The sequence below is a fragment of the Callorhinus ursinus genome, unplaced genomic scaffold (assembly GCF_003265705.2).
Source record: "Callorhinus ursinus isolate GAN/ISIS: 27379988/994484 unplaced genomic scaffold, GSC_fseal_2.0 scaffold44, whole genome shotgun sequence".
Classification (NCBI taxonomy): Eukaryota; Metazoa; Chordata; class Mammalia; order Carnivora; family Otariidae; genus Callorhinus; species Callorhinus ursinus.
Genome location: NW_027397106.1, coordinates 4,846,949 through 4,869,445, shown reverse-complemented (window position 1 = coordinate 4,869,445; position 22,497 = coordinate 4,846,949). Strand labels below are relative to the sequence as shown.

The window sequence follows — 22,497 nt, the reverse complement described above, 5'->3', positions numbered from 1 at the left end:
TCACACAAAGCCAATTTATTAACAGAAAACAGTAATTTGAGGAATCCTGTTCACAGACGGCGACCACGGCGACCCCCCTTCCTGCGGGTGCTTTCGGAGGGGATGGGGGTGACATCCTCAATCCGCCCGATCTTCATTCCTGAGCGGGCAAGGGCTCTGAGGGCTGACTGGGCCCCAGGTCCAGGGGTCTTGGTTCTATTTCCTCCTGTGGCTCGTAGTTTGATGTGGAGGGCAGTGATGCCCAGCTCCTTGCACCTCTGGGCTACAACCTGGGCAGCCAACATGGCAGCATAGGGAGAAGACTCATCTCGGTCAGCCTTCACCTTCATTCCACCAGTCACGCGACAGATGGTTTCCTTGCCAGAAAGATCGGTGACATGGACAAAAGTGTCATTGAAGGATGCAAAGATGTGGCAGACACCAAACACATTCTCTCCTTCAGCTACCTGAGGTCCAAGGCTGATGACCTGTTCTTCCTTCTTTTCCTTCCCCTTGCGAGGTGCCATTTCTGCGTGTCTTCTCCAGACTCCGCTACCGGAAAAAGCCACCCTTTTGTTTTTTAACTGTAAAATAACATAACACAAAATTTTCACCATTTCAACCATCTCAAAGTGTGCAACTCAGTAGCATTGGGTAAATTCACAGTGTTGTGTTACTGCCACCACTCTCCAGTTTCAGAATATTTCATTAAGCCTACAAGGAAACCCTATACTCATCAAGCAGTCGCTCTCCCTCCCCCTCCTCCCCCAGCCCCTGGCAACCACTCATCGGCTGTATGTCTCTATGGATTTGCCTCTTCTGGACATTTCACATCGGTGGACTCACCAGTTTGTGGCTTTTTGTGTCTGGCTTCTTTCCCTCGGCAGTAATCTAAAAAGGTTCATCCACGTCATTGCACGTATCAGTACTTCACTCCTTTTTATGGCTGGATCATACTCCATTGTGTAAATAGACTGCATTTTTGCTTATCCACTCATCTGTAGATGGCCATCTGGGTAGTTCCCACCTTTGGGCTATTGTGAATGGAGTTACTATGGACATGTGTGCACAAGTTCTTGTTTGGATGCCTGGTTTCATCTCCTTTGGATAAACACTTAGGAGTGGAATTGCAGGGTCACGTGGGAACTCTGTCGAACTTTTGGAGGAACAGCACACACTGATCATTGCGCTCGTGTGACACGACTTAAATTCGAGCTTTGGCAGTAAGACGGGGGCGAAGGTGACAGCTGAGACACTGTGATTTTCCAATATTTTCAGTTTCTTTTCATGTCCTGTCGTTCGTGTTGTTTAACGCGGAGGAGAGGGGCGCCTGGGTGGCTCAGTCGGTTAAGCGTCTGACTTTGGCTCAGGTCACGATCTCAGAGTCCTGGGATCAGCCCCGCATCAGGCTCCTTGCCCAGCAGGGAGTCTGCTTCTCTCTCTCCCTCTGCCCCTCTCCCCACTCATTCTCTCTCTCTCTCAGATAAATAAATAAATTCTTAAAAAAAAAAAAAGTGGAGGAGAACAGGCTGGGAAAGACCATCTGATAAACTGCCCCTTGGACTGAGAAACCGGCCCATAGAGTCGGCCCTGCCGGGTGGGGGATCTTTGTCAGTTTTGTTCCCTGACGTATCTCAAGCCTAAAACAGTGGTTGGCACACAGCTGGTGCTCAGTAACTGTTGCATGAATAAATAAATAAAATGAACTGTTTCAAGTGCCCTAAAATCCTAAGAAAATGGACATTCGTCAGCTAGAACCAGAGAGAATGGGCCAACACTGCAGCCAGAAGATGGGTGGTTAGATAAGGAAAGGACTTCCCAGAGCCATGGGCCCTCAGCCCCTGGGGAAGCGAACACGCGCCACGTGCAGGCACTTTGGCATTTGTTTACCTGGACGGTGGGAGAACCTGTGCGGCTTTGGATCCCAGAGCCAGGCAGCCTAAAAGGTGGAGTCAGGATCCACCCCCAGGCCGCTGGACACCCAGGCCTTGCTCCCTTGGTGGGACAGCAGTCCCTCCCTCCCAAGGTCAATGCTCAGCTCTCAGCTGAGCATGCCTGGGGCTGTGGTCAGCCCGAGGGACTTCCAGGGGGCCCTCAGAGGTGCTATAGGGAGTCCTCAGTCCTCCCTTCCCCCAGCAGAGGCCAGAGGGAGGAGAGTAGGATGGCAACAGAGCATGAAAATTGGAGGCTAATATTGAATTGCAGCAAAATGAGCAGAGGATTAGGTGCCCCACCTGGACCCACCCCCGGAGAATACCAAGGCCTAGGCTGGCTCTCGTGAGAAGCTGGCAGGCCCAGTACCAGGTGGAAATCTGGTTGGATGAACAGGGGTCACGAGGAGGTGGCTGAGGCCACAGGCAGGAAACACAGTTGTTTTGGCTGAGGTCTTCCTGTCCAGGGCCCCCCCCCTCCCCCACCCAGCCTGGGCATCCCACATTCACAGAGCTCCTCTTGGGTTCCGGGGGCAGACCTGGGGGGTCAGAACCAGGCTGGGATGCCGTCTCAGGACCCTGCCTTCAGGGACTGTGGGGGAGAAGGGAGATAGGAACGCACCAAACACCCAGGATTCTGGGGAGTGGGGTGGACGAGGCTCCCTTGATTAAGTCAAGGAAGGCTTCCTGGAGGAGGGTGAAGGGTGTGGGGCTGGGTTGGTATTCAGGAAGATCTGAGTTTGAGTTATGACTGAGCTACTTCCTAGCTATTTTGACCTTGAGTAAACAGTTTATTCTAGAAACATTCTTTCGAGCGTCTACTATATGCCAATCACGTGCTAAGCAGGGTGACTACAAAGATGAATTTGATACAGTTCCTTTCCTCAGCTTAGCCACTCAGCCAGGAGCATGTTCTGTGCTCTCATGGAGGTGCGGCAGGGGGCTATGGAGTGGGGGCAGAGGAGGTGGTAGCCAGCTTAATGTCCCCGAGCCTCCCTTACTCTAATCCTTAACATGGGGTTGGTACCCACTTCACCACACAATTGAGATGACTGGGTGAGAGGAGTGTGAGCCCAGCACTTCACGCAATGGGCGTGCAGGGCAGGCCTCAAGGAGAGGTGTGAGGCCAACAGAGGCTGAGGCCTGGGAAGGACACAAAGGGGTGAGGCGCCAGGGAGGGAGGAAGGTGGACACAATGGCACGGTGGGGAGGAGAGGGACCCGGCGCAGAGTCTGAACCGGGTCCTGCAAGTTACCTAGTCACTGGAGCCCACAGAGCCCTCACTGGAGGCGGGCACCCGGGAGCCAGGGTGCTTTAGCTGCAGCTGTTCTGAGTGGGGAGTTAAACAGGTTTGGGTGACCTTTGTGAGCAAGGTGGTGGGGCGCTGCCCGTAAGCCTTCCAGCTCATTACCACCCCTTCCCTGGTAATGACCCCGGCGTGCCCTGGCATTTGCAGCCCCTCTCTCTCCCTATAGGGCAAATGCACAGGCTCTCCTGGCCATCTGGCAAATACTTTCCCACTCTGCCCTCGAGCCCTGTGGGAGGAGCCCCCCAGGGTGGGTGGAAACCCAGGGAGCCATGGGGCCACTGAGGCACCCTTGAGGGACACCTGGGTGGCTCAGTCAGCTAAGCGTCTGCCTTCAGCCCAGGTCATGATCCCAGGGTCCTGGGATTGAGCCCCACGTTGGGGTCCCTGCTCGGTGGGGAGTCTGCTTCTCCCTCTGTTCCTCCCTGCCCCCCTCTTACTTTCTCTCTCAAATAAGTAAAATCTTAAAAAAAAAAAAAAAGGCACCCTTGGCTCTTTGGGGCCTCCAGCCTGGCTGCCTCCCCCAGATGTCATGGGGGATGAAGCCAGGGACTAAGAGTTCAGTCAAGGGAGGAACGGTATGCCCTCCTGCAGCCCCCCGCCCCCGCTGGTCTCCCTGCTGCTAGTACTCACAATGGCTCCCAGCTGCCCCCTGTTAGGAGGCTTCATTAGCTTGCAGCCTGGGCTTCTCCAGTCTGCAGAGCTAGCCGTATTGGTCCCCATTAGGCAGTTTGTCCAGCCTTCCCCCCTCATGCAGCAACTCCTGCTGCCCCAGCTTTCCCGGTGTTCGCTCAGCTTTTGTGGGACTCCCCCAAGCGACTGGGAACTCCCTACTTCATGAGGCAGGGTTATTAAAATGTCTCCCTGCCCCCAGCCCCTTACTCACACCTGATCCTTTTCAAATGAGGACAAACTTGTTCCTGACCCTTCCTGACCCCACCAGAGCACAAATGCACACTCCCCCTTTCCACCCAAGCTCTGAGTTCTCTCCTAAATCAGGTCCCTAAAGAATGCCATGTGGCTGCAACATAGAGGGTGTGGGACAGGGTGCAGGGAAGGTGGACAGGGGGGCTTGGAGGGACAATAGCTGATGGTTTTGCTCATTTATTTACTTGATGAGCATTTATCAAGTACGTATAATATGCCAGGCCTTGTGCTGGGCCCCGGAGGGGCAACGGGGAGCAAACCCAGATAGGGTCCCTGCGGTCTGGGAGTTCACAGTCCAGGAGAGGAGTCAGACATGAGCAGATCATTACAAGCCTCTGAGTGATACGAAAGGGCAAGGCACACCATGGGGTGGTCCTAGAAGTGTGTGTTACTGGGGCTACGGGAAGTCTTCCCCAATGAGAAAGTGACTTTTGAGCCAGGATCAAAAGCAGTATTTTTCAAACTGTGAGTGGTAACCCATTAGTGGGTCATGAAATCAATTTAGTAGTTGTGACCTAAATTGCTTTTTCAGTGAAATAGAATAGGATTTTAAAGCCTCCAGAATGAGGAAATATTGTTTGGGAAATATAAGTTTTAGCTATCTATAACCATATCTACATCTATATTATCCATCTACCTATTGAGGTCATGTCTGTGGACTAGGGTATCAGGTGTGTGTCTTCCTGCAGGCCTCTGTCAGAAAGGCTGGCGAGCCCCTGGCCCAGAGTTCAAGGAAGAGTTAGCCACGAGAAAGTGCTGGTCACACGTGTCCCAGCCAGAGGGCACCACACTTATCAGGACCCAGAGATGATGGGTTTGGAAGGAGGATGTGCCAAACTCAAGGTCCTGCCTTGTCTTGTGGGCAGCAGGGAACTCTGCGAAGCTAGGTGAGATCCCTGGGCCCCACCCCATGGGATGGAGAGAGCTTGAGTTGCAATTGTCCCTGCCTAGACCCTGGCCCTGGCCATTAGGACTGCCTGGCCTTTGAAGTGGGGTTTGGAGGACAAAGGCAACCAATCAATGGAGGTAAAGCCTGAACTTCTTTTTTTAATTAAATTCAAATAATTAACATATAATGTATTATTAGTTTCAGAGGTAGAGGTCAGTGATTCATCAGTCTTATATAACACCCAGTGCTCATTACATCACATGCCCTCCTTAACATCCATCACCCAGTTACCCCATCCCCCACCCCCCTCCCCTCCAGCAGCCCGCAGTTTGTTTCCTGTGATTAAGAGTCTCTTACGGTTTGTCTCCCTCTCTGATTTCATCTTGTTTTATTTTTTCCTCTCTTCTCCTATGATCCTCTGTTTTGTTTCTTAAACCCACATATCAGCAAGATTATATGATAATTGTCTTTCTCTGATTGACTTATTTCGCTTAGCATAATGCCCTCTAGTTCCATCCACGTCATTGCAAATATCAAGATTGCATTTTTTTATGGCTAAGTAGTATTCCATTGTATATATGGACCACATCTTCTTTATCCATTCATCTGTTGATGGACATCTGGGCTCTTTCTATAGTTTGGCTATTGTGGACATTGCTACTATAAACATTGGAGTGCAGGTGTCCCTTCGGATCACTACATTTGTATCTTTGGGGTAATTCCCTAATAGTGCAGTTGCTGAGTCATAGGGTAGCTCTATTTTCAACTTTATGAGGAACCTCCACACTGTTTTCCAGGGTGGCTGCACCAGCTTGCATTGCCACCAACAGTGTAGGAGGGTTCCCCTTTCTCTGCATCTTCGCCAACATCTGTCATTTCCCGACTTGTTAATTTCAGCCATTCTGACTGGTGTGAGGTGGTATCTCATTGTGGTTTTGATTTGTATTTCCCTGATGCTGAGTGATGTGGAGCATTTTTCATGTGTCTGTTGGCCATTTGGATGTCTTCTTTGGAGAAATGTCTGTTCATGTCTTCTGCCCATTTCCTGATTGGATTACTTGTTCTTCAGGTGTTGAGTTTGATAACTTCTTTATAGATTTTGGATACTAGCCCTTTATCTAATAAGACATTTGCAAATATCTTCTCCCATTCTGTCGGTTGTCTTTTGGTTTTGTCGAATGTTTCCTTTACTGTCCAGAAGCTTTTTATCTTTTCTTTTTTTGTTGTTAAGATTTTATTTATTTATTTGACAGGGAGACACAGCGAGAGAGGGAACACAAGCAGGGGGAGTGGGAGAGGGAGAGGGAGAAGCAGGCTTCCCACCGAGCAGGGAGCCCAAAGCAGGGCTCGATGCAGGGCTTGATCCCAGGACCCTGGGACCATGACCTGAGCCAAAGGCAGATGCCTAATGACTGAGCCACCCAGGCGCCCCAGAAGTTTTTTATCTTGATGAAGTCCCAAAGAGTTCATTTTTTCCCTTGCTTCCCTTGCCTTTGGAGACGTGTCTAGCAAGAAGTTGCTGCGGCCGAGGTCATAGAGGTTGTTGCCTGTGTTCTCCTCTAGAATTTTGATGGATTCCTGTCTCACATTTAGGTGTTTCATCCATTTTGAGTCTACTTTTGTGTATGGTGTAAGGAAATGGTCCAGTTTCATTCTTCTGCATGTGGGCTGTCCAATTTTCCCAACACCACTTGTTGAAGAGACCATTTTCCCATTAGATGTTCTTTCCTACTTTGTTGAAGATTAGTTGGCCATAGAGTTGAGGGTCCGTTTCTGGGCTCTCTATTCTGTTCCATTGATCTATGTTTCTATTTTTGTGCCAGTACCATACTGTCTTGATGATGACAGCTTTGTAACAGAGCTGGACGTCTGGAATTGTGATGCCACCGATTTTGGTTTTCTTTTTCAACATTCCTTTAAGCCTGAACTTCTGTATCCGACAGACCTGTATCCATAGCTTATTTCCTCTATTTACCAGACTTGTGATCTCAGACAACTTTTACAACCTCTCTCTGCCTTAGTTTCCTCCTGTATAAAATGGGGCTAGTGAGACTCAACCCCAAAAGTCCTTGTAAGACTTAGTTTGAAACCCAGCTGTCCCCAGGTCTTCAGTCCTCTGGGTTCCCCTTTTGCTTTCAAATAGAATAGGGTTGCCAGATTTAACAAATAAAAATACAGGACAACCAGTTAAATTTCAATTATAGATAACAGGTAACTTTTCAGTGTGAGTATGTCCTAAATATTGCTTGGAATATACTTATGCTAAAAATGTATTGTTATTTATCTGAAATTCAAACATACTCAGGCATTGTGTATTTTATCTGTAACCCTACGTAGAAATCCAATGGCTTACACTTTGTCCCCCAACTGTACGGACTTGACACCCTACAATACTTCTCATGCCTCCTACAGGGCTGAGCCCCAGTCTCCCACCCCTCCCGCCACTGCTGCCCACAGTTGCTCTCTTCGCTCTGTCCCACTTCACCTGACCATGGATTGGCCCTGTCCCTTTTCCCTCATTCCCTGAAGTCCCAGCCTCACAGGCTGTGGAGCGTGACCCACTTTTACTGACCTTGTGGGGAGAATGGAGGGCATTTGCAGCTCAGCTCAGAGCAGGAAACACACCTTATGTCAATTGGCAGACAGCACCAGTCCTGAATTCTGTCCCTGCGCTGCCTCGTGGCGCATCGTTGCTGGCCCGGCTCCCCACACACACCCTCCTCCTAACTCCGCTTTTCCGGGGTCTCAGCCCCTCCTTCGGGCCACCAGCAGATGACACACACTCATATTTTCTCACGAAACAACAGCCAGGTGTCTTATAGGACCTAGGAAAGAAAGAGCCCCAGAGGTAGATGAAACTGTGTTATGTCTGATCACTGAGACCAGGGCCAAATGATTGCCAGTCACGTGTGAAGCAAGAAAACACGTGTGGCAAAGCCTACGGAAGGAGTGTCTAAAGCTTGGAAAGAAATTCTGGACACGATCGCGACACTCTTGTAGGAAATGGTACGTCACTACACTCCTGATGGCACAGAGGGTGATGCCGTGTAGGAAAGCCCTGAGCACTCTGAATCAAAAAGAAATTTAAGAAATGTGGACTCCGAATGTGAAGACATTTTGTTTCACCAATCATTTCCTTTTCGATAATTGTGAAAGAGTGATTTTGACTTAAAAAAAAACCTGATATCTAAATAAATCCGAAAGATTTCTTTCATTAGATACAAACCAAAATTGGTAAGAAAGCATTTTTCGGGTCATTTTCCTTCTTGGCTTTTTAAAATTATTTTTCATTATGGCAAAACACACATAACATAAAACCATTCTAACCATTTATGACTACACAGTTAAGTGGTGTTCGGTACATACACATTTTTGTGCAACTGTTACCACAATCTATCACCAAGAAAGCATTTTTGCAATACTAATTAGTGGTGCCTCATACAATTGATGGCACCTTGGACCTCGTAAGACATGGCATCGTGGTCACCGTAGACAAAATGCAGTCCTTGCCTAGGGGAGCTCCACTGCCCACCAGGACCCACAGCTTGAACTCCAACCTCCACCCCCTCCCACCCCCCACCCCAGCCCCCCGGGGCTCTGACAGGTACACCTTCTTCCTCCCTGGCTCAAAAGGAATGCACAGCACACGTAGGGCCCAGTCATGGTTGTTGCTCTCCCCTCCTCCCAGTCCTAGGCCCAGACCAGAATGTGAATAGGCCTTACTCTCCCTGGATTGCAGGTTCTTATCTCTATAGTGAGATTCGTAGGCTAAATGACCTCTAAGATCCCACTGGGTTCCAAATTTATGACTGTGACTGAATGACCACACACACACACACACACACACACACACACACACACACACACATTTGGGTTGGGAATTAATGGGCTTACAGAAAGAAACCGTGACACTTCTTCTGGGTTTATGGGGAGGTAAGAGATTTTCACTTGACGAGGTGAGGGCAGGTCCTGCCCAGAATCAGGGGTCAGCAGGCCACTCCCTCTCTCTGTCTCTCAAGATCATAAACACCTTGACCAAAGAGGAGAGACCAGAAGGGGTGCATGGTCCATCTAAGGGCACACAAGGGGCTCCACTCTGCAGTCTCCGATCCCTCCCAGACTTTGTTCCTACAACTGTGACTTGCCTGGGGTCCTGCTGGACAGGAGGTAGAGCAGGGTCTGGAGCCAGTCCTCCTAACTGCCCTCTGAGCCTGACCCTGTGTTTGGGTCCCCGGGAGAGGGAACAGGGCCAGAGGGATGAGGGAAGAGCAAGGGGAGTGGGGCCTGGGGACTCCCAGACCTAAATGTCTCCTAGATCCCAGGCCAGGGCAGCACTGATGGTGGGAGGTGGCATTGCCCAGAGACTGGGCTGAGTGGGCAGCAAGGCCAAAGAGTCGCTTCTGGATCATTGTGGCCTCCCTGAGCCTGCACAGCTCACTGCCTCACAGAAATGTCCTCCCCATGTGGCTTGGGTGGCTCTGAGCTCCAGGGGGTGCCTACTACCTGTCACAGCTTCTGGGACACTCTATGTGAGTTTAGGGAGACCTCTTCTCCTCCTCCGAGTATTCAGAGTATAAATAAATAACGCTATTAATAATAGCTGATATTAATTGATGGCTGACTGTGGGCCAGGTGAGGCTCTGAGCACTTTACATTATTTCATTTACCCCAAACCCCAACCCCATGTAGAAGTTTATTATCCCCTATTTACAGAGACAGACAAGAAAGGGTAAATCACAGAGATGGACCAGGGTGATGCTGGAATGGAAGCCGGAAGCTTCCTCAGGCAACCGCAGGTTGATCCCATCACCCAGAACCAGGGTCCCCCTGCCACTGACACCACCCCCCTCCGTCCAGGCTACGGGAGCTGCCTTTTGGCTGGAGTTCCTGGGAGGACATGAAGCTTAAGAACTTCTGGGTAACTGACTACAAGAAAGTGAGCCCAGAAGAGACGAAACCTTTATGCCTTGGAAGGTTCACGTCACAAGCCAACTTGTTGTTTTCCATCCCCTTCAAGAAGGAATAATTGAAGGTCAACAACAGGAAGAACTTCCCAATCACTAGAAGGGGTAGCATGGACATCCTCTCTCATGGTCATTCTTGGGTGAGGTGTTGTCCCTGCCTTGACCAATAGCTGGAGTCAGAGGGAGGGGGTTTGGCATCATCCCCTCAGAGAAGCCCCACTCACAGAACCAGTGGGGGCGGGGGAAGCCCTGGGGCCACAGCCCTGGGGGAACCAGGGAACAAACACGGAAAACCAGGGGACGTCAGTCCTTATCTGGAGCTTATTAATGGGGAACATTAGTCAGCTGTGAAGGCCAAGATGGGGTGATAGGCATGCTGGTGGGCAGGGGTGGGGGATGGGAGCAGCCATAGGAGAGACAAGCTACGGACCCAGACTCCACCTCCACCTCACGTGTCCCAATCCAGGATGGAAGAACCCTATAAATGCCCCTAGCCCAGCCTCCCCAGAGACCCTGAGAGAGAGAGAGAGAGAGAGAGAGAGAGCGTGCTCCACAAGCTTCCTTCTGCTGTGACTGCCGGGCCAGCCCACAGAGGGCACAGCATGTGGGAACTCCGGTCCATAGCCTTCTCCAGGGCTGTGTTTGCCGAGTTCCTGGCCACACTCCTCTTCGTCTTCTTCGGCCTCGGTTCGGCCCTCAACTGGCCACAGGCCCTGCCCTCTGTGCTGCAGATTGCCATGGCCTTCGGCCTGGGTATTGGCACCCTGGTGCAGGCTCTGGCCCACGTCAGCGGGGCTCACATCAACCCTGCCGTGACCGTGGCCTGCCTGGTGGGCTGCCACGTCTCCTTTCTCCGAGCTGCCTTCTACGTGGCTGCCCAGCTGCTGGGGGCTGTGGCAGGGGCCGCTCTGCTCCATGAGATCACACCACCCGACATTCGAGGGGACCTGGCTGTGAATGCAGTGAGTAGCCAGAACTTTGTCCCTTCCCCAAGGGGCAGGTCCTGGGGAGTCCCTTGGAAAGGGTGAGATGGGGGGACCAGATCTGGATGAGGGTCTGGGTGGGGAGAGAGAAAGACGGAGGGTGGGGGGGAGGGAGAGAGGGAGAGATGCTGAAGCCAGGAACACAGGTGCCATAAGGGAGTCGGGGTAGAAGGAGCAATAAGGTCTGAGCAGAGGCAGGATCCAGGTGGGTCTGCTGGCACCTTCCGCCCTGAGTCTCATGGGGGAAGAGCAAAATCAGGGTTGACCTGATGCCCGCTTTACAGTGAGGGCTGGGCTAGAACTCAGCAGAAGACAAAGTCCCAAAGCAGATGTGCTTTCTGAACTGGGAGGAACCTCAGAGTGCTAGTCCCAAGGGTCTTCTCGAGGGAAGAAGTATTTCTCCAGCATCCGTGTGTGAGCCTCACAGCAGGTGCTCCTCACAAGCCACACGTTGACACATCACAACAGAGCTTCGAGGTAGGGATGGGTATATCCATTGCTTAAGGTGCCAGAAGCCAGCCTTCAAACCCAGGCTTGACTGCAAAACTCATGATCTTTCCACCTGACCAGTGTCCCCTCCCTGAGCCATCAACTAAGACTTGTTTAGCATACAAGGAAACTGAGGCTCAGAGAAGGGAAGGCATGGGCCAAGAGTTCTACGGCGTGTCAATACCCGAGAGAGCACCAGAACTCAAGGAAAAGCTGAAGAGGCAAGGTCTCTCCAGACCCTGGAGAAGGTCCCCAGAGCCTGTGACTAACTGCTGATTATAGGAGCAGTGGCTAATCGGACACCTTAGGCACTTTGGGAGCTGGGAGGACACCGCAATCCCTCCCCCTCCGTGTTCCTGCTCTCTCTCTCTCCTGGGTCTGTGCAGCACCCTGGCATCCGAGGCCATGGGTGAGGAGGCCAAGTCTGTGTCCCCTCAATACACATCTCTCTCCACCCCTATCCCAAGCCAGGGCCGCAAGCACCTCTTTCATGCCTCGATGGCCTGCCTTTCCCTGGGCCACTGGATAAAAGCGCTGATGTCTCTGAAGAGTCCTACACGGTTTCTGCGGCCACCCCTTCCTTTGCACAGGTGGCCCTTCCTCATGCAAGGGGTAGAGGTGTCCCAATTGAGGAAATTTTTCTTCTTCAAAATGGAAAATATGATGAGGCTGGGGCTCAGGGATGAGGAAAGGCTAGAGTGGCCATGGTGGGAGACAGATTGAGGAGTGTGACTATTTCCAGTGAGTATGAAATTAGTTCTGTTCCCAGGAAGGAGAGGTCCAGTTAGACTGCCGGAGGAACTTCCTGAGAGTATGGCCAAGAAAGTGAATGTGTGGCTAGAGAATCTCCTCTAAGAGCAGAGCAATGGAAATGCTAAGGAGCCATGGGGACACTCACTCCTGCTCCTCCATCATTTGACAGTTAACTGGGGCCCTCAGAAGGAAAGAGTCTGGAGAGGGTCCCCCAAGTTACTGCTCAGCATTTACCATCTTGAGGAACTAGGGAGAACCCTGCCTTGCTGGAATGGTGCAGCAGTGGGGCTGGGTTGCCCTGAGGCTAGAAAGCTAGATGACCCCCAAGACCGTTCCAGGCATCCTCTGAGGTCATTGGAAAGGCCAGCCTAGCTGCCAGGAAGTTACCGCTGATGTGCACCTGCTCTTTGCCAGGCCAGATATCACCTATGTCTGGGTGCAACACTGTAAGATGAATTCTGTGTACCCTCTACCCTGATTGGTAAATTGAGGCCCAGCATTCAATTGACTCAAATCACAGAACTAGCTGATGTCAGCACCTGGAAGTGGATGCAGAGCTGTCTGACACCAAATCCCTGTCCACACCTCTCCCTTAGAAAAGCCATTTACCAGTGGGAATGGGGCTGGGGCTCTGCCCTTGTCATTTCCAGTCCTCACACAGTCCTCCGGAATCTGTTATGTTATCCCCATTTTATGGAAGGACAAACTGAGGCTGAAGTAGTAAATAGGGCCCCATGGCAAGTTGTAGGCCTCCAAAATATCTGCCTTCAAAGCTCTTTTCACTGCCCCCCACTAGAGGCTCTAACATTGGACGACGGGAGTGGAGGGCCTGAGGTTAGACCCTAGAGACCCAAGGGTGCCAGCCCGATGGCTAGGACCCAAGAATGGGGGTTCAGGGCCTAGAGAAGGAGCGTGGGAGCTGAGAGCTTTCCTAGTGCCAGCCGGTGCAGTGCCCAGCGCTTGAGGGCAGGGTGTAGGGCACAGGATGACAAAACCCAGAGAGAAATCCAGTGCTGGGTGCGGCCTGGTTATGAAATAGCCTCTTTGCTCGGCCCCAAGTTCTCTCATTACCCAAGGCAGGGTCTGCCAGGACCATGGGCACCCCACCTGGTCCACAGGCCCCCTTGCCACAGTACAGGGCACCAGCGCCCCCATCCCCAACCTCCACGGGATGTGCAGGGAACAAATCCACGGGACAAAACTGAGGCCTGAAGTACAGAGTAGAACAGGCAAGATCCGAGGGGACAGGCAAAGGTGAAAAGAAAGAGTTGTACACTGGGCTCATGGGGTGAGGGTTCTCACTAGGACTTTCCTAGACCCAAGTCCTAAGACCCTTCCCTGGGGACCCTTTGCCCACATGAAGAAAGAGCACAGGCCTCTCGTTACACCAGTAGTATCTTACGGCCTAGAGAGCAAAGAAGGCCTTTCTGTTACCTGCCCTAAAGCTTCCTGCTGCAGTCAAGACCTCTTCCCTTCTTGTTTTTCTGGAAACAAATCGTGGACCTCAGCATCCTTTGCCTCCCACATTAGGCACATAATCACAGCCCCCAAATCTAATGGGCTGTGTAGTCAGTTTTCCTACCTCTGGCCTAGGGACCACCAGCAGTCCTGGGGTCAATCCCCCTACCTTTGGGCCACAGCCCAGGAAGAAGCCATCATTCATTTGAGCTAAGGTGGCTGGTGAGCCCCGGTGTTCCAGTCCCAGCCCAGAAGCCTCTCTGGAGCCTTGACTGCAGATGGGTGGGAAGATGGAGCCAGAGTGGGCAGCCCGCTCAGCGTGCCCCCACCCACCCTCTCTCTTTCCCCAGCTCAGCAACAACACAACAGCAGGCCAGGCTGTCACCGTGGAGCTTTTCCTGACCCTGCAGCTGGTGCTCTGCATCTTCGCTTCCACAGATGAGCGTCGTGGAGACAACCTGGGCACCCCTGCCCTCTCCATCGGTTTCTCCGTGGTCCTGGGGCACCTCCTTGGGGTAGGTCAGGGCCACTGCTTCTAGTCCCCCCAGGGACAGACCTACAGACCTTCCCCAAAGAAGCAGACACACAGACCACTCTAGAAATAGACACACAGACCCGCAAAAGTGACAGACACAAAGTGACAGACACCCCCAGGGGCCAGATACACAGAACTCCCCAGAGGCACAGTCATGTGGCCATCCCAGAAGGTCTGACTCCCAGATTCCCCCAGATCTCACTCCAGCCTCCAATGAAGACAGAACCCTGTACCTATGCGGACTAACTGCCCATCACAGGGGTTCCCTTGAGGTTGAGGGCAAGGGCTAGAGAGGGGCACAAGGACTCCCTGCGCTGTCCTCATCAGCTGCCTTCTGTCCCTGACCCCTGCCTCCCCTTGTAGATCCACTACACTGGCTGCTCCATGAATCCCGCCCGCTCCCTGGCTCCTGCTGTTGTCACCGGCAAGTTTGACGACCACTGGGTAATGGCTGAAACCTCCCCGGCCTTCCCCTCCCTCAGAAACCCATCTCTGCTAGGGCTGGAATAGAGGGGGTCGGAGCTCAGCGAACCCACCGCGCTCCTCCTGGGGAGCCTGGGCTTTCCTCCCTCGGGTCTGATGCGGTGGAACACTTCGTTCTTCCTTTCCATATCCCTCAGTGAGGATAATAGCAGCTGTTGCCTCATTGGCTTTCTGGAAGAGTTAAGTGACGTTCCTTAAGTGAGGTGTAAAACAGCTCACACAGTAGCTGGAACCCCGTAAATGGTAATATTTGTACTAGCTAACGCAGACATTTGTATTATTCAGCACTTATCTAGCCTGAGTAGGGGCCAGGCCTTGTTCTAAGTGCTTTGTTGGTTTTCACGACCACCCTAGGAGGTAGGCATTATTACAATGAAAGGAAACTAAGGCCCAGACAGGGTGGGCACATTGCCTCTGGTCACCCGGGCAGTCCGCTTGGAATTCGCACCCTTAACCCCCAACTAGCCCGCCTGCCCCAACAGCTGCTGCCGTCGTTACTAAGTCCGCCAATCCGCCCCGCCCCCGCACTAGTCCACGAATCGCGTGGGAGACCCCCTTTCCAACACCAAGCGGGGGGAGGGCGTCTGGAGGCTGAGGGGCGCGGGGCGTCGGGGCTCGGCCCCCCCCCCCCCGCCTCAACCCCGCCCCGACCGGCCTCTCCTCCCGCCCCAGGTCTTCTGGATCGGACCCCTGGTGGGCGCCGTCCTGGGCTCCCTCCTCTACAACTACGTCCTGTTCCCGCCGGCCAAGAGCCTGGCCGAGCGCCTGGCGGTGCTCAAGGGGCAGGAGCCCGACGCCGACTGGGAGGAGCGCGAGGTGCGGCGGCGGCAGTCCGTGGAGCTGCACTCGCCGCAGAGCCTGCCGCGGGGCAGCAAGGCCTGAGCGCACCGCCCGCCCGGCCCCGAGGCCCCGGCCCCAGGCTCCGGGGGAAGAGCTCCGAGGGACTGCCCGCCCGCCGCCCAGCCAGCCCCTCCTCTCCCCAGGTCCGAAGGCCGCCCCGGGCGTGCGCCGCGCCCAGGAGCCGCTGCGGGGGCTGCGGGGTGGCGGTGAGGCCGGCAGACCCCCCGTCCCCCAGGCTGCAGGCAGTGAGCAGTCCGGACGCTCTGGCCCCTTGCAGGCAGCTGGACATTTGGGGAGGGAAGGCCAGCAGGCGGAGGAAGGCTCTGGGGAGGCCGCACCGGGTACCGCGGGGGAGGGGGATCTGGGAACGGTGCGGCAGGTTCTGCTAGTGTGCAAGTGTGTGTTCCTCCCTAGTGTCTCTCTGTCCCCAAGTGCACGGTGGTGCATGCTCCTGAGTGTAAGTGGCTGTGCCCGTGGTGGTGTGAGTGCACTGGCTGGCAACCTCTCACTCCCCTCTTGACCCCTCCCCCCCCAGTGCAATAAATCTCCTCCCTCTGCAGCCCCATCCTCCCCAGGAGCTCTAAGACAGTGCTCCTCAGGAGAAGGGAAGGGGAGGGTCTGGAGGCCCCTGAGAGGGCTGAAGGGAGGGCCCTGATGGGCAACCCCTACCCTGCCTCTCCTGGAAAATTCCCCCAAGCTGCAGCGCTGGGCCCCAAGGTTTGCCAACTTCCCATTGCTAGAGACAGAGAATATCAGCCAGAGAATGGCTTCCCCAAAAGTGTCTTCCGGGGAAAAGGGAGGGTTGGGTGGCCAAGGACCTCCTTTCTGCCCTGAGGGAAGACCTCTTCAAAGAAGGAAGCCGGCATGTGTGTGTGCATGCCTGTATGTGTGTGTACATGCCCTACATGTATGCAGGAGACCCCCATCTCCAGGGGGCTCCAGACCCAGAGATTAGCCTGTGGCAGAGAAAACAAAAGCCCTCTGCGGGCCCCAGCCTTTGTCTTGGGAGAGGGGGAGATTTGCAACTGGACACTTGGTGAAAGGAGACACTCCGTTTCGCAAGTGAGGCCTCTCTCCTGGCACGCACCCCTGGCTGGCTGGCCAGGGCCTTCAGGCATGCGGCCACAGGCCTCGCTCCCCCGGAATCTCTCTTCCTCTCCCTCCCTTCAGGTTTCCACCCTAGTTCAGTTACTGGGGGGCGAGAGCAGCCTAGCACTCGCAGGACCACAGAAGGGAAATGACTTGTCCAGGCAGAGGCAGGTCTGTGTCTAGAGCCTGGGCTTCTACATTTCCAGGCCAGTGCAATGGTTCTCAAATGAGATTAAGTGGGATTAAGTGAGATGATGCATGTGAAGATGCTGTGTGAACTGTAATTCCTCATACCATTAGCACGCATTATTGGGATTATTTCATTATTTCCGCTTCCTGCGGGTAGAGCACAGAAGGGGCCTGATCCTCAGCCTCTTTTACCTTCTTTAGATGGTGGACAGTGCAAAGGACGGCCCTGAGAGTCAAGGCAGAAGGAGATGGGTTTGGGGATGACCCCATCCTGGTCCAGCCTCTTCACCTCTCCTGGCCCTGAGTGCACCCTAGCTGTTCTAGCACTTTCCTCCTCCCATCACCCAGACACCTTCCATTCTCTCCGTCCCTCTCCAGTCTGCTGCATAGCTAACCTCAGAATCACATCTTGAGCCCCTTTCTCCATGCACTAGGGCCTTCCTGCTTCCAGGCTTCTGTCGGTGTCTGTCTCACACGGCACCGAGCACCCAGTGTCCTGGAGTCTCCAGCCCCTTCCTGCCCTCCACTCCCTTCAAAGATGGACGGTGTATGGGGAACATCTCTGGGTGTGTGCCCACCTCCTCATCTATGCTTTTTGCTGTCATCCTTGACCAAAGTTCCCTCTAGGGTCAGAAAAAGGCTGCCTTGGCCCATAGGTGCTATGGAAGAAAGGGTCCCGAACCCCCCGACAGCTGGTGACAGCCACCTGACCTCCTACCAGAGGAGAGGTTGTATCAGAGACCAAAGTGACCTCTGGGGCTGTACTTTGAACTGCTCTCGAAGTTCAAAAGCAGCAAGGCATTGAGCTGTAAGCCAAGCCTGCACGTGTCTCAGGCACCCCATCCCCACCCCACCTCACCCCCACACATCCCCCTAGAAGGTGCCAAGAATTTCTCTTTATGTCTATCCCGCTTCCTGGATTGCACCTCACCTAAAACCAAATGTGACATCACCACAACCTCCTGCCCTGATTGCCCAGATTGGGGTCACTAAGGTCAGAGGTCAAAGCAGGATTCAAAATGGTGAGGATGGAGGGGACCTGACACCTAGTGAGCATCTCTTGTGTCCCAACCTCTGTGCTAAAACCTCAGGCAGATTAGGGAAGGAGGGCAGCTTCCAGGTCCGCCGGATTTTAGCATTTCCAACGCACTCCCTATCATCCCCCCTGATTATCTCCCAACCCTGTGAGACAGGCAGAGCAAATACTGTTCTTCCCATTTTATAGATTGAAGAACTGCATTTCAGAGAATGATCTAACATCACACAGCTGTATATGGCGGACTCAAAACTTGAACTCAGGCCTTCTTATTCAAAAATCCCATGGTCTGGGGGTATAGCTCAGGGATAGAGCATTTGACTGCAAAATCCCATGATCTGTCCATTCGGAGCTCAGGAGACACCAGGTCTGGTCTGGGGCAAGTCCTAATTGCCCCCTTGGGCGCCCCTGGCAGAAACCAGAGCACACAACTGAGGCTGTCCAGCGCAGCCCTCTGTCTAGTGGTGGACACAGGCCCTTGGGGAGGGCCGCAGCAGGGTAGGGAGAAAAGGACAAAGAACACCAGGCTGGTTTCTGCCCTTGAAAAGCTCCTAGTCTGGAGGAGGATGGAGGGCGGACACACCCAAAACCAGAAAGACGCAAGGCAGCATGGAGGCAGGTGGACAGGCTTCCGGGTCCTCAAGCTGGGGACAGAGGAGGCTTTGAGCTGTCCCAGCAGCATCCATTCCCACATCCCCACTTTGTGCCTGCAAATGTTGCTTTCATGTGGCTTTGTGTCTTTTCAGCGGTGATTCTGTGTACACGCCGTGCCTCCCAGGCAAGACTGTAAGCCCTTTGGGGGCAGGGCTCCTTCCAGTTCTTGGATGGCATTCTGCTACGTATTTTCCTTCATCAGTCTGGTCTAGTACAGTGCACTGCATATAGTAAGCACTCAATAAATGTTCATTTGCCAATAAGTGCTATTTCTTCCACACCTGAGTGATGGTCAATATCGTCCAAAGTGCCAGAAGACAGACCGGGGTCTCTCCCACGTCTTGAGCCCCGCAGAGCTGCTGTTGGGTACGGTGCAGAAGGGATGTCAATGCTGAATAAGCAGCTCAATGACGGGAGCCTGTGAAGGCAAATCTCCACAGCCAGCCTGGCCGAAATGGGCAACCCAGGCTTTGTGACTCAGACGGCACCATGGAGGGGGCACCAAGACATGGGCAGGCTGTCTGGCCTCCAGAGAAAGTAAAGAACAGAACAGCCCCTTTTGGTCTCCTCACGCTGGCCTTAGCGCTGTGTTGGGAAGTCAGAACAGAACAACCCCGAATACTCAACGCGGCCCCAACTAACAGACCCAGACCTGCTCCTGCCACCGTCCTCCCCAGCTCAACTGATACAACTTCAGTCTTTCAGATGCACAGGCCAAACAGCTCCAGTCCCCCTTGACTCCTCGCTCTCACGCACCACGGGCACTCCATCAGGCCTTCCGCTCAGGGTTCCGTGCGCAAGGGATCCAGAATCTGATCATTCTCACCATCAGTACCTCCACTGGGGTCCAGGCCACTATCACCTCTCCCTGGGTAGGCATCTACCCATCTCCCTGCTTTAATCCCTGTCCCTCTGGTCTCTTCTCAACCCAGGAGCAGAGGGGCGGGGTTAAAAACTTTGTCAGACCATAGCAGTCCTTGGCTCCGCAACTTCTTCCTTCTTGCCAGTGAGGCCTTGTGGGCCTTTTGCTGGTGCACAGTCTGCCCCCGCCACCGCCTCTGCTCTCACCTCCTTCTGCTCTTCCTTGTTTCCTCTGTTCCGGCAACACTGGCTGCTCCCTCTGCCCAGAATGTTCTTCCCCCAGATACAGGCATGGACCTCTCCCTGTCTTCCTTCAAGTCTGCTCAGACGTCACCTTCTCAACAAGACCTACACTGATAGCTCATTTAAAATTTCAAAGAACCTCCACTCCCACCCCAGCATGCCCAGCCCCCCTTAACATATTCTATTTTTCCATTAGCACTTACCAGATTCCAACACACTGTATAACTTACATATACCCATTGTTTATTGCCTGTCTCCTTTCATTAGAATATTAGCTCCTCAAGGCAGAGAAATAGTCTGCTAGTTCACGGCTATATCCCCAGTGCTTAGAACAGTGCCTGCCACATAGGAACTGCCCCATAAGTCTTTGTAGGAAGGACTGAATGATTCTTCCCCCACACTGGGGAATGCGTGGAGCCCCAGGGGAATATTCTGCTGCCAATTACCCTACCATTTCTGCCTCCAGCCCTCAACGACTCCCAGGAAATACAGGGGTCCCTATATCAGGAGAGGAGGGAAAGGGCTCTCCCTGAGGGGTTCTAACTCTCCCTGCCACAGATGGGGAGATCTATCTCCCAGTCCAGAGACATCCCAAAGAAGCATTCCTCTGGGGCTGCCAGCCCAGAGCCCAAGTGCTCAGGGCAAAGACAGTTCCAGAACATAGTAGCTGCAGTAGTTTCTTGTGACAGCCTTGGAACAGAGTGACCCAGATGGTTGGAGAGAGATGCAAGGACCCTAAGCACAGGCCTAGGAAACGTAACCAACTGCTCCCTCTGAGTCTATGGAGTCATCAGGGTCACTATTCCAGTCTGGGACAGGCCTGCGCTGAGCCCTGAGCCCCGAGCCCAGATGAAAACCCAGTACACACCTGCCATGCCCTTCCAGGGGCAGGGCTCCAGGACCCATGGCAGAAAGGACAAACAGACCTGGCGCAAGAGGACAGAAATGGGGGACGCCTGGGGGGCTCAGAAGGTTGAGCGTCTGCCTTCGGCTCAGGTCATGATCTCAGGGTCCTGGGATGGAGCCCTGCTTCGGACTCCCTGCTCAGCAGGAAGTCTGCTTCTCCTTCTCCCTCTGTTCCTCCCCCACCAGCTCCTGCTCCTTCCCCCCGCCTTTGAGCTTGTGCGTGTGCGCCTGCATGCTCACTCCCTCTCTCTGTCTCAAATAAATAAATAAAATCTTAAAAAAAAAAAAAAGGAGGAAAGATGTGGGAAAGGAGCTGCTCCAGCTGGAAACACAGAACTGAGGAGGAACAATAGTGGGGTTTCTTTGGTCCCTGTTTTCTTTGGCCTCTTAGCTGCCACGGAGCCCAGAGCCCGCTCCTCCAGGTCCTTGGCTTTCCTCCAGCCCCCCCCCCCCTTAGCCCCTGCTGGAGAGACTACCAGAGGAGCACCCGTTCTCTCCTTCTGCTGCACCCTCTGTGTAACACCACATAGAGTCCTCAGGGGGGCTGTAAAATTATAGTCACACGCACAACATGAGGAAGCTTTACTGAGCCTTACTCTGTAGCAGGCACTGTGCTGAGTGCTTCCCAAGGACACGTGGTGGTAGCAGGGGGTGGGGTCTTTTGTGGAACTCCTCTCCTGGGATCCTTCTTCCAAGCCCTGGAGGGCTCTCCAGTCTCATTCCCTACATGCCTAACGTGGGGCTGGGAAGAAGGAGGGCTGGGAAGGCCAGCGGAGAGCAGCTGGGAGCTCAGAGGGAAGGGATAAGTGCAGGGGGAGGCGGAAGGGAGCTGGAAGAGAGTGTCACCTAGTCCAGGGGTGGGAGCACTAGAAAAGAACACATGTAAGAGAGACGGGCCTGGAAACTGAGGTAGAGACAGAAAAGAAATGAAGAAAGTCACAGAAATGAAGAGGCAGAGGAAGTAAAACAGGAGACCGAAACAGAGGCAAGGAGAGACTGAGACAGAGCCTAAGGCTAAGACCCTAAACAGAAAGCAGGGGGGGGGGGGAGAAGGGAAATTGGAAAGAGAAAAAGAGGGAGAGCCTAAGAGACAGACTGAGACTGCAAGGAGATAGGGGAACAGGGATTTCGAGGGAGACCGAGACAGAGACGAGAGAGGAAGAGACTGCTGGAAGGACAGACCAGTAGACTGAAGACAGAGACAAGAAGTCTGAAAAAGAAAGAGTTTGGAGGGAGAGGCTGAAGGAGAAAGAGCAGAGGCAGGTATTGCAAGACTGAGTGAGGGGCGGGGGCTGGCTGGCCGGCTCAGGTAGAGCCTGGGACTCTTGATCTCAGGGTTGTGGGTTGGAGCCCCATGTTGGGTGTAGAGATTACTTAAAGATAAAATCTTCAAAAAAAAAAAAAGGACTGAGTGAGGATTTGAAGGAGGGGAAGACTAAGGAGACAGAGGAGGAAGGGGTGAGCGGTGGGAGGAAGAAAAGAAAAACCTGAGATATCCAGAGTAGGGGGGGCCTCCGACAGGGGCAGAAAAGCGGGAGAGGCCAAGACCCGGCACGGGAGGTCAGCGCTGCACCTGCACCCTCGTCGCACCAAACTCCGACCCCCACTCCCAGGGGCTCTTCCCTGACCCAAAACAAAACCGCCCTCGGTCATGCCCCTTCGCGTCCCATGAACGAAGTGAATTCCCGGCCCCCATCCTCTTGGGGACTCGCTGGGATCCCCCAGGAGTTCTGTGCTCCTGGAGGGGTTGGCGCGGCCGCCCGGGAGAGGGAGCCTCCTGGGGCTACTGGGCTTCGAGGATTGCCAAACGCGGGCCCGGCTGGCACTGCGCCCGCTTTTCCCAAAATGCCCCCGCTCCAACCCGGGAAGCCAGCCTGGCCCAGCCAGGGAGAGGCCCACGACGGCCGCCCGGACCGCCCCGCGCGGCCCAGCCCGGCCACCCGCCCCCGCCACCGCCGGGCAGGGAGCTGAGTGGCGCTGTC

At 53.7% G+C, this 22,497-nt stretch overlaps 2 protein-coding genes across 2 annotated transcripts; one reads left to right on the top strand and one right to left on the bottom strand.

Annotated features, from left to right (window-relative positions):
- LOC112832398 (small ribosomal subunit protein uS11-like) lies at nucleotides 1–557 on the bottom strand. Its single transcript, XM_073882017.1, has one exon. The coding sequence runs from the start codon at nucleotides 504–506 to the stop codon at nucleotides 51–53; it is 456 nt and encodes a 151-aa protein (XP_073738118.1). The 5' UTR covers nucleotides 507–557; the 3' UTR covers nucleotides 1–50.
- Nucleotides 558–10,521: 9,964 nt separating this feature from the next.
- Nucleotides 10,522–18,768, top strand: AQP2 (aquaporin 2). Its single transcript, XM_025883309.2, has 4 exons — nucleotides 10,522–10,958; nucleotides 14,030–14,194; nucleotides 14,578–14,658; nucleotides 15,370–18,768. Exons 1-4 carry the CDS (start codon nucleotides 10,599–10,601, stop codon nucleotides 15,577–15,579), a joined length of 816 nt encoding a protein of 271 aa, XP_025739094.1. The 5' UTR covers nucleotides 10,522–10,598; the 3' UTR covers nucleotides 15,580–18,768.
- Nucleotides 18,769–22,497: the final 3,729 nt, after the last annotated feature.

What these genes read in the sequence shown, in the direction of transcription:
- LOC112832398 (XM_073882017.1), bottom strand. Translation starts at nt 506, where the DNA reads ATGGCACCTCGCAAGGGGAAGGAAAAGAAGGAAGAACAGGTCATCAGC.
- AQP2 (XM_025883309.2), top strand. Translation starts at nt 10,599, where the DNA reads ATGTGGGAACTCCGGTCCATAGCCTTCTCCAGGGCTGTGTTTGCCGAG. An exon ending in GGGACCTGGCTGTGAATGCA is followed by an intron (nt 10,959 to 14,029) that starts GTGAGTAGCCAG and finishes CTCTTTCCCCAG; the next exon opens with CTCAGCAACAACACAACAGC. An exon ending in TCCTGGGGCACCTCCTTGGG is followed by an intron (nt 14,195 to 14,577) that starts GTAGGTCAGGGC and finishes CTCCCCTTGTAG; the next exon opens with ATCCACTACACTGGCTGCTC.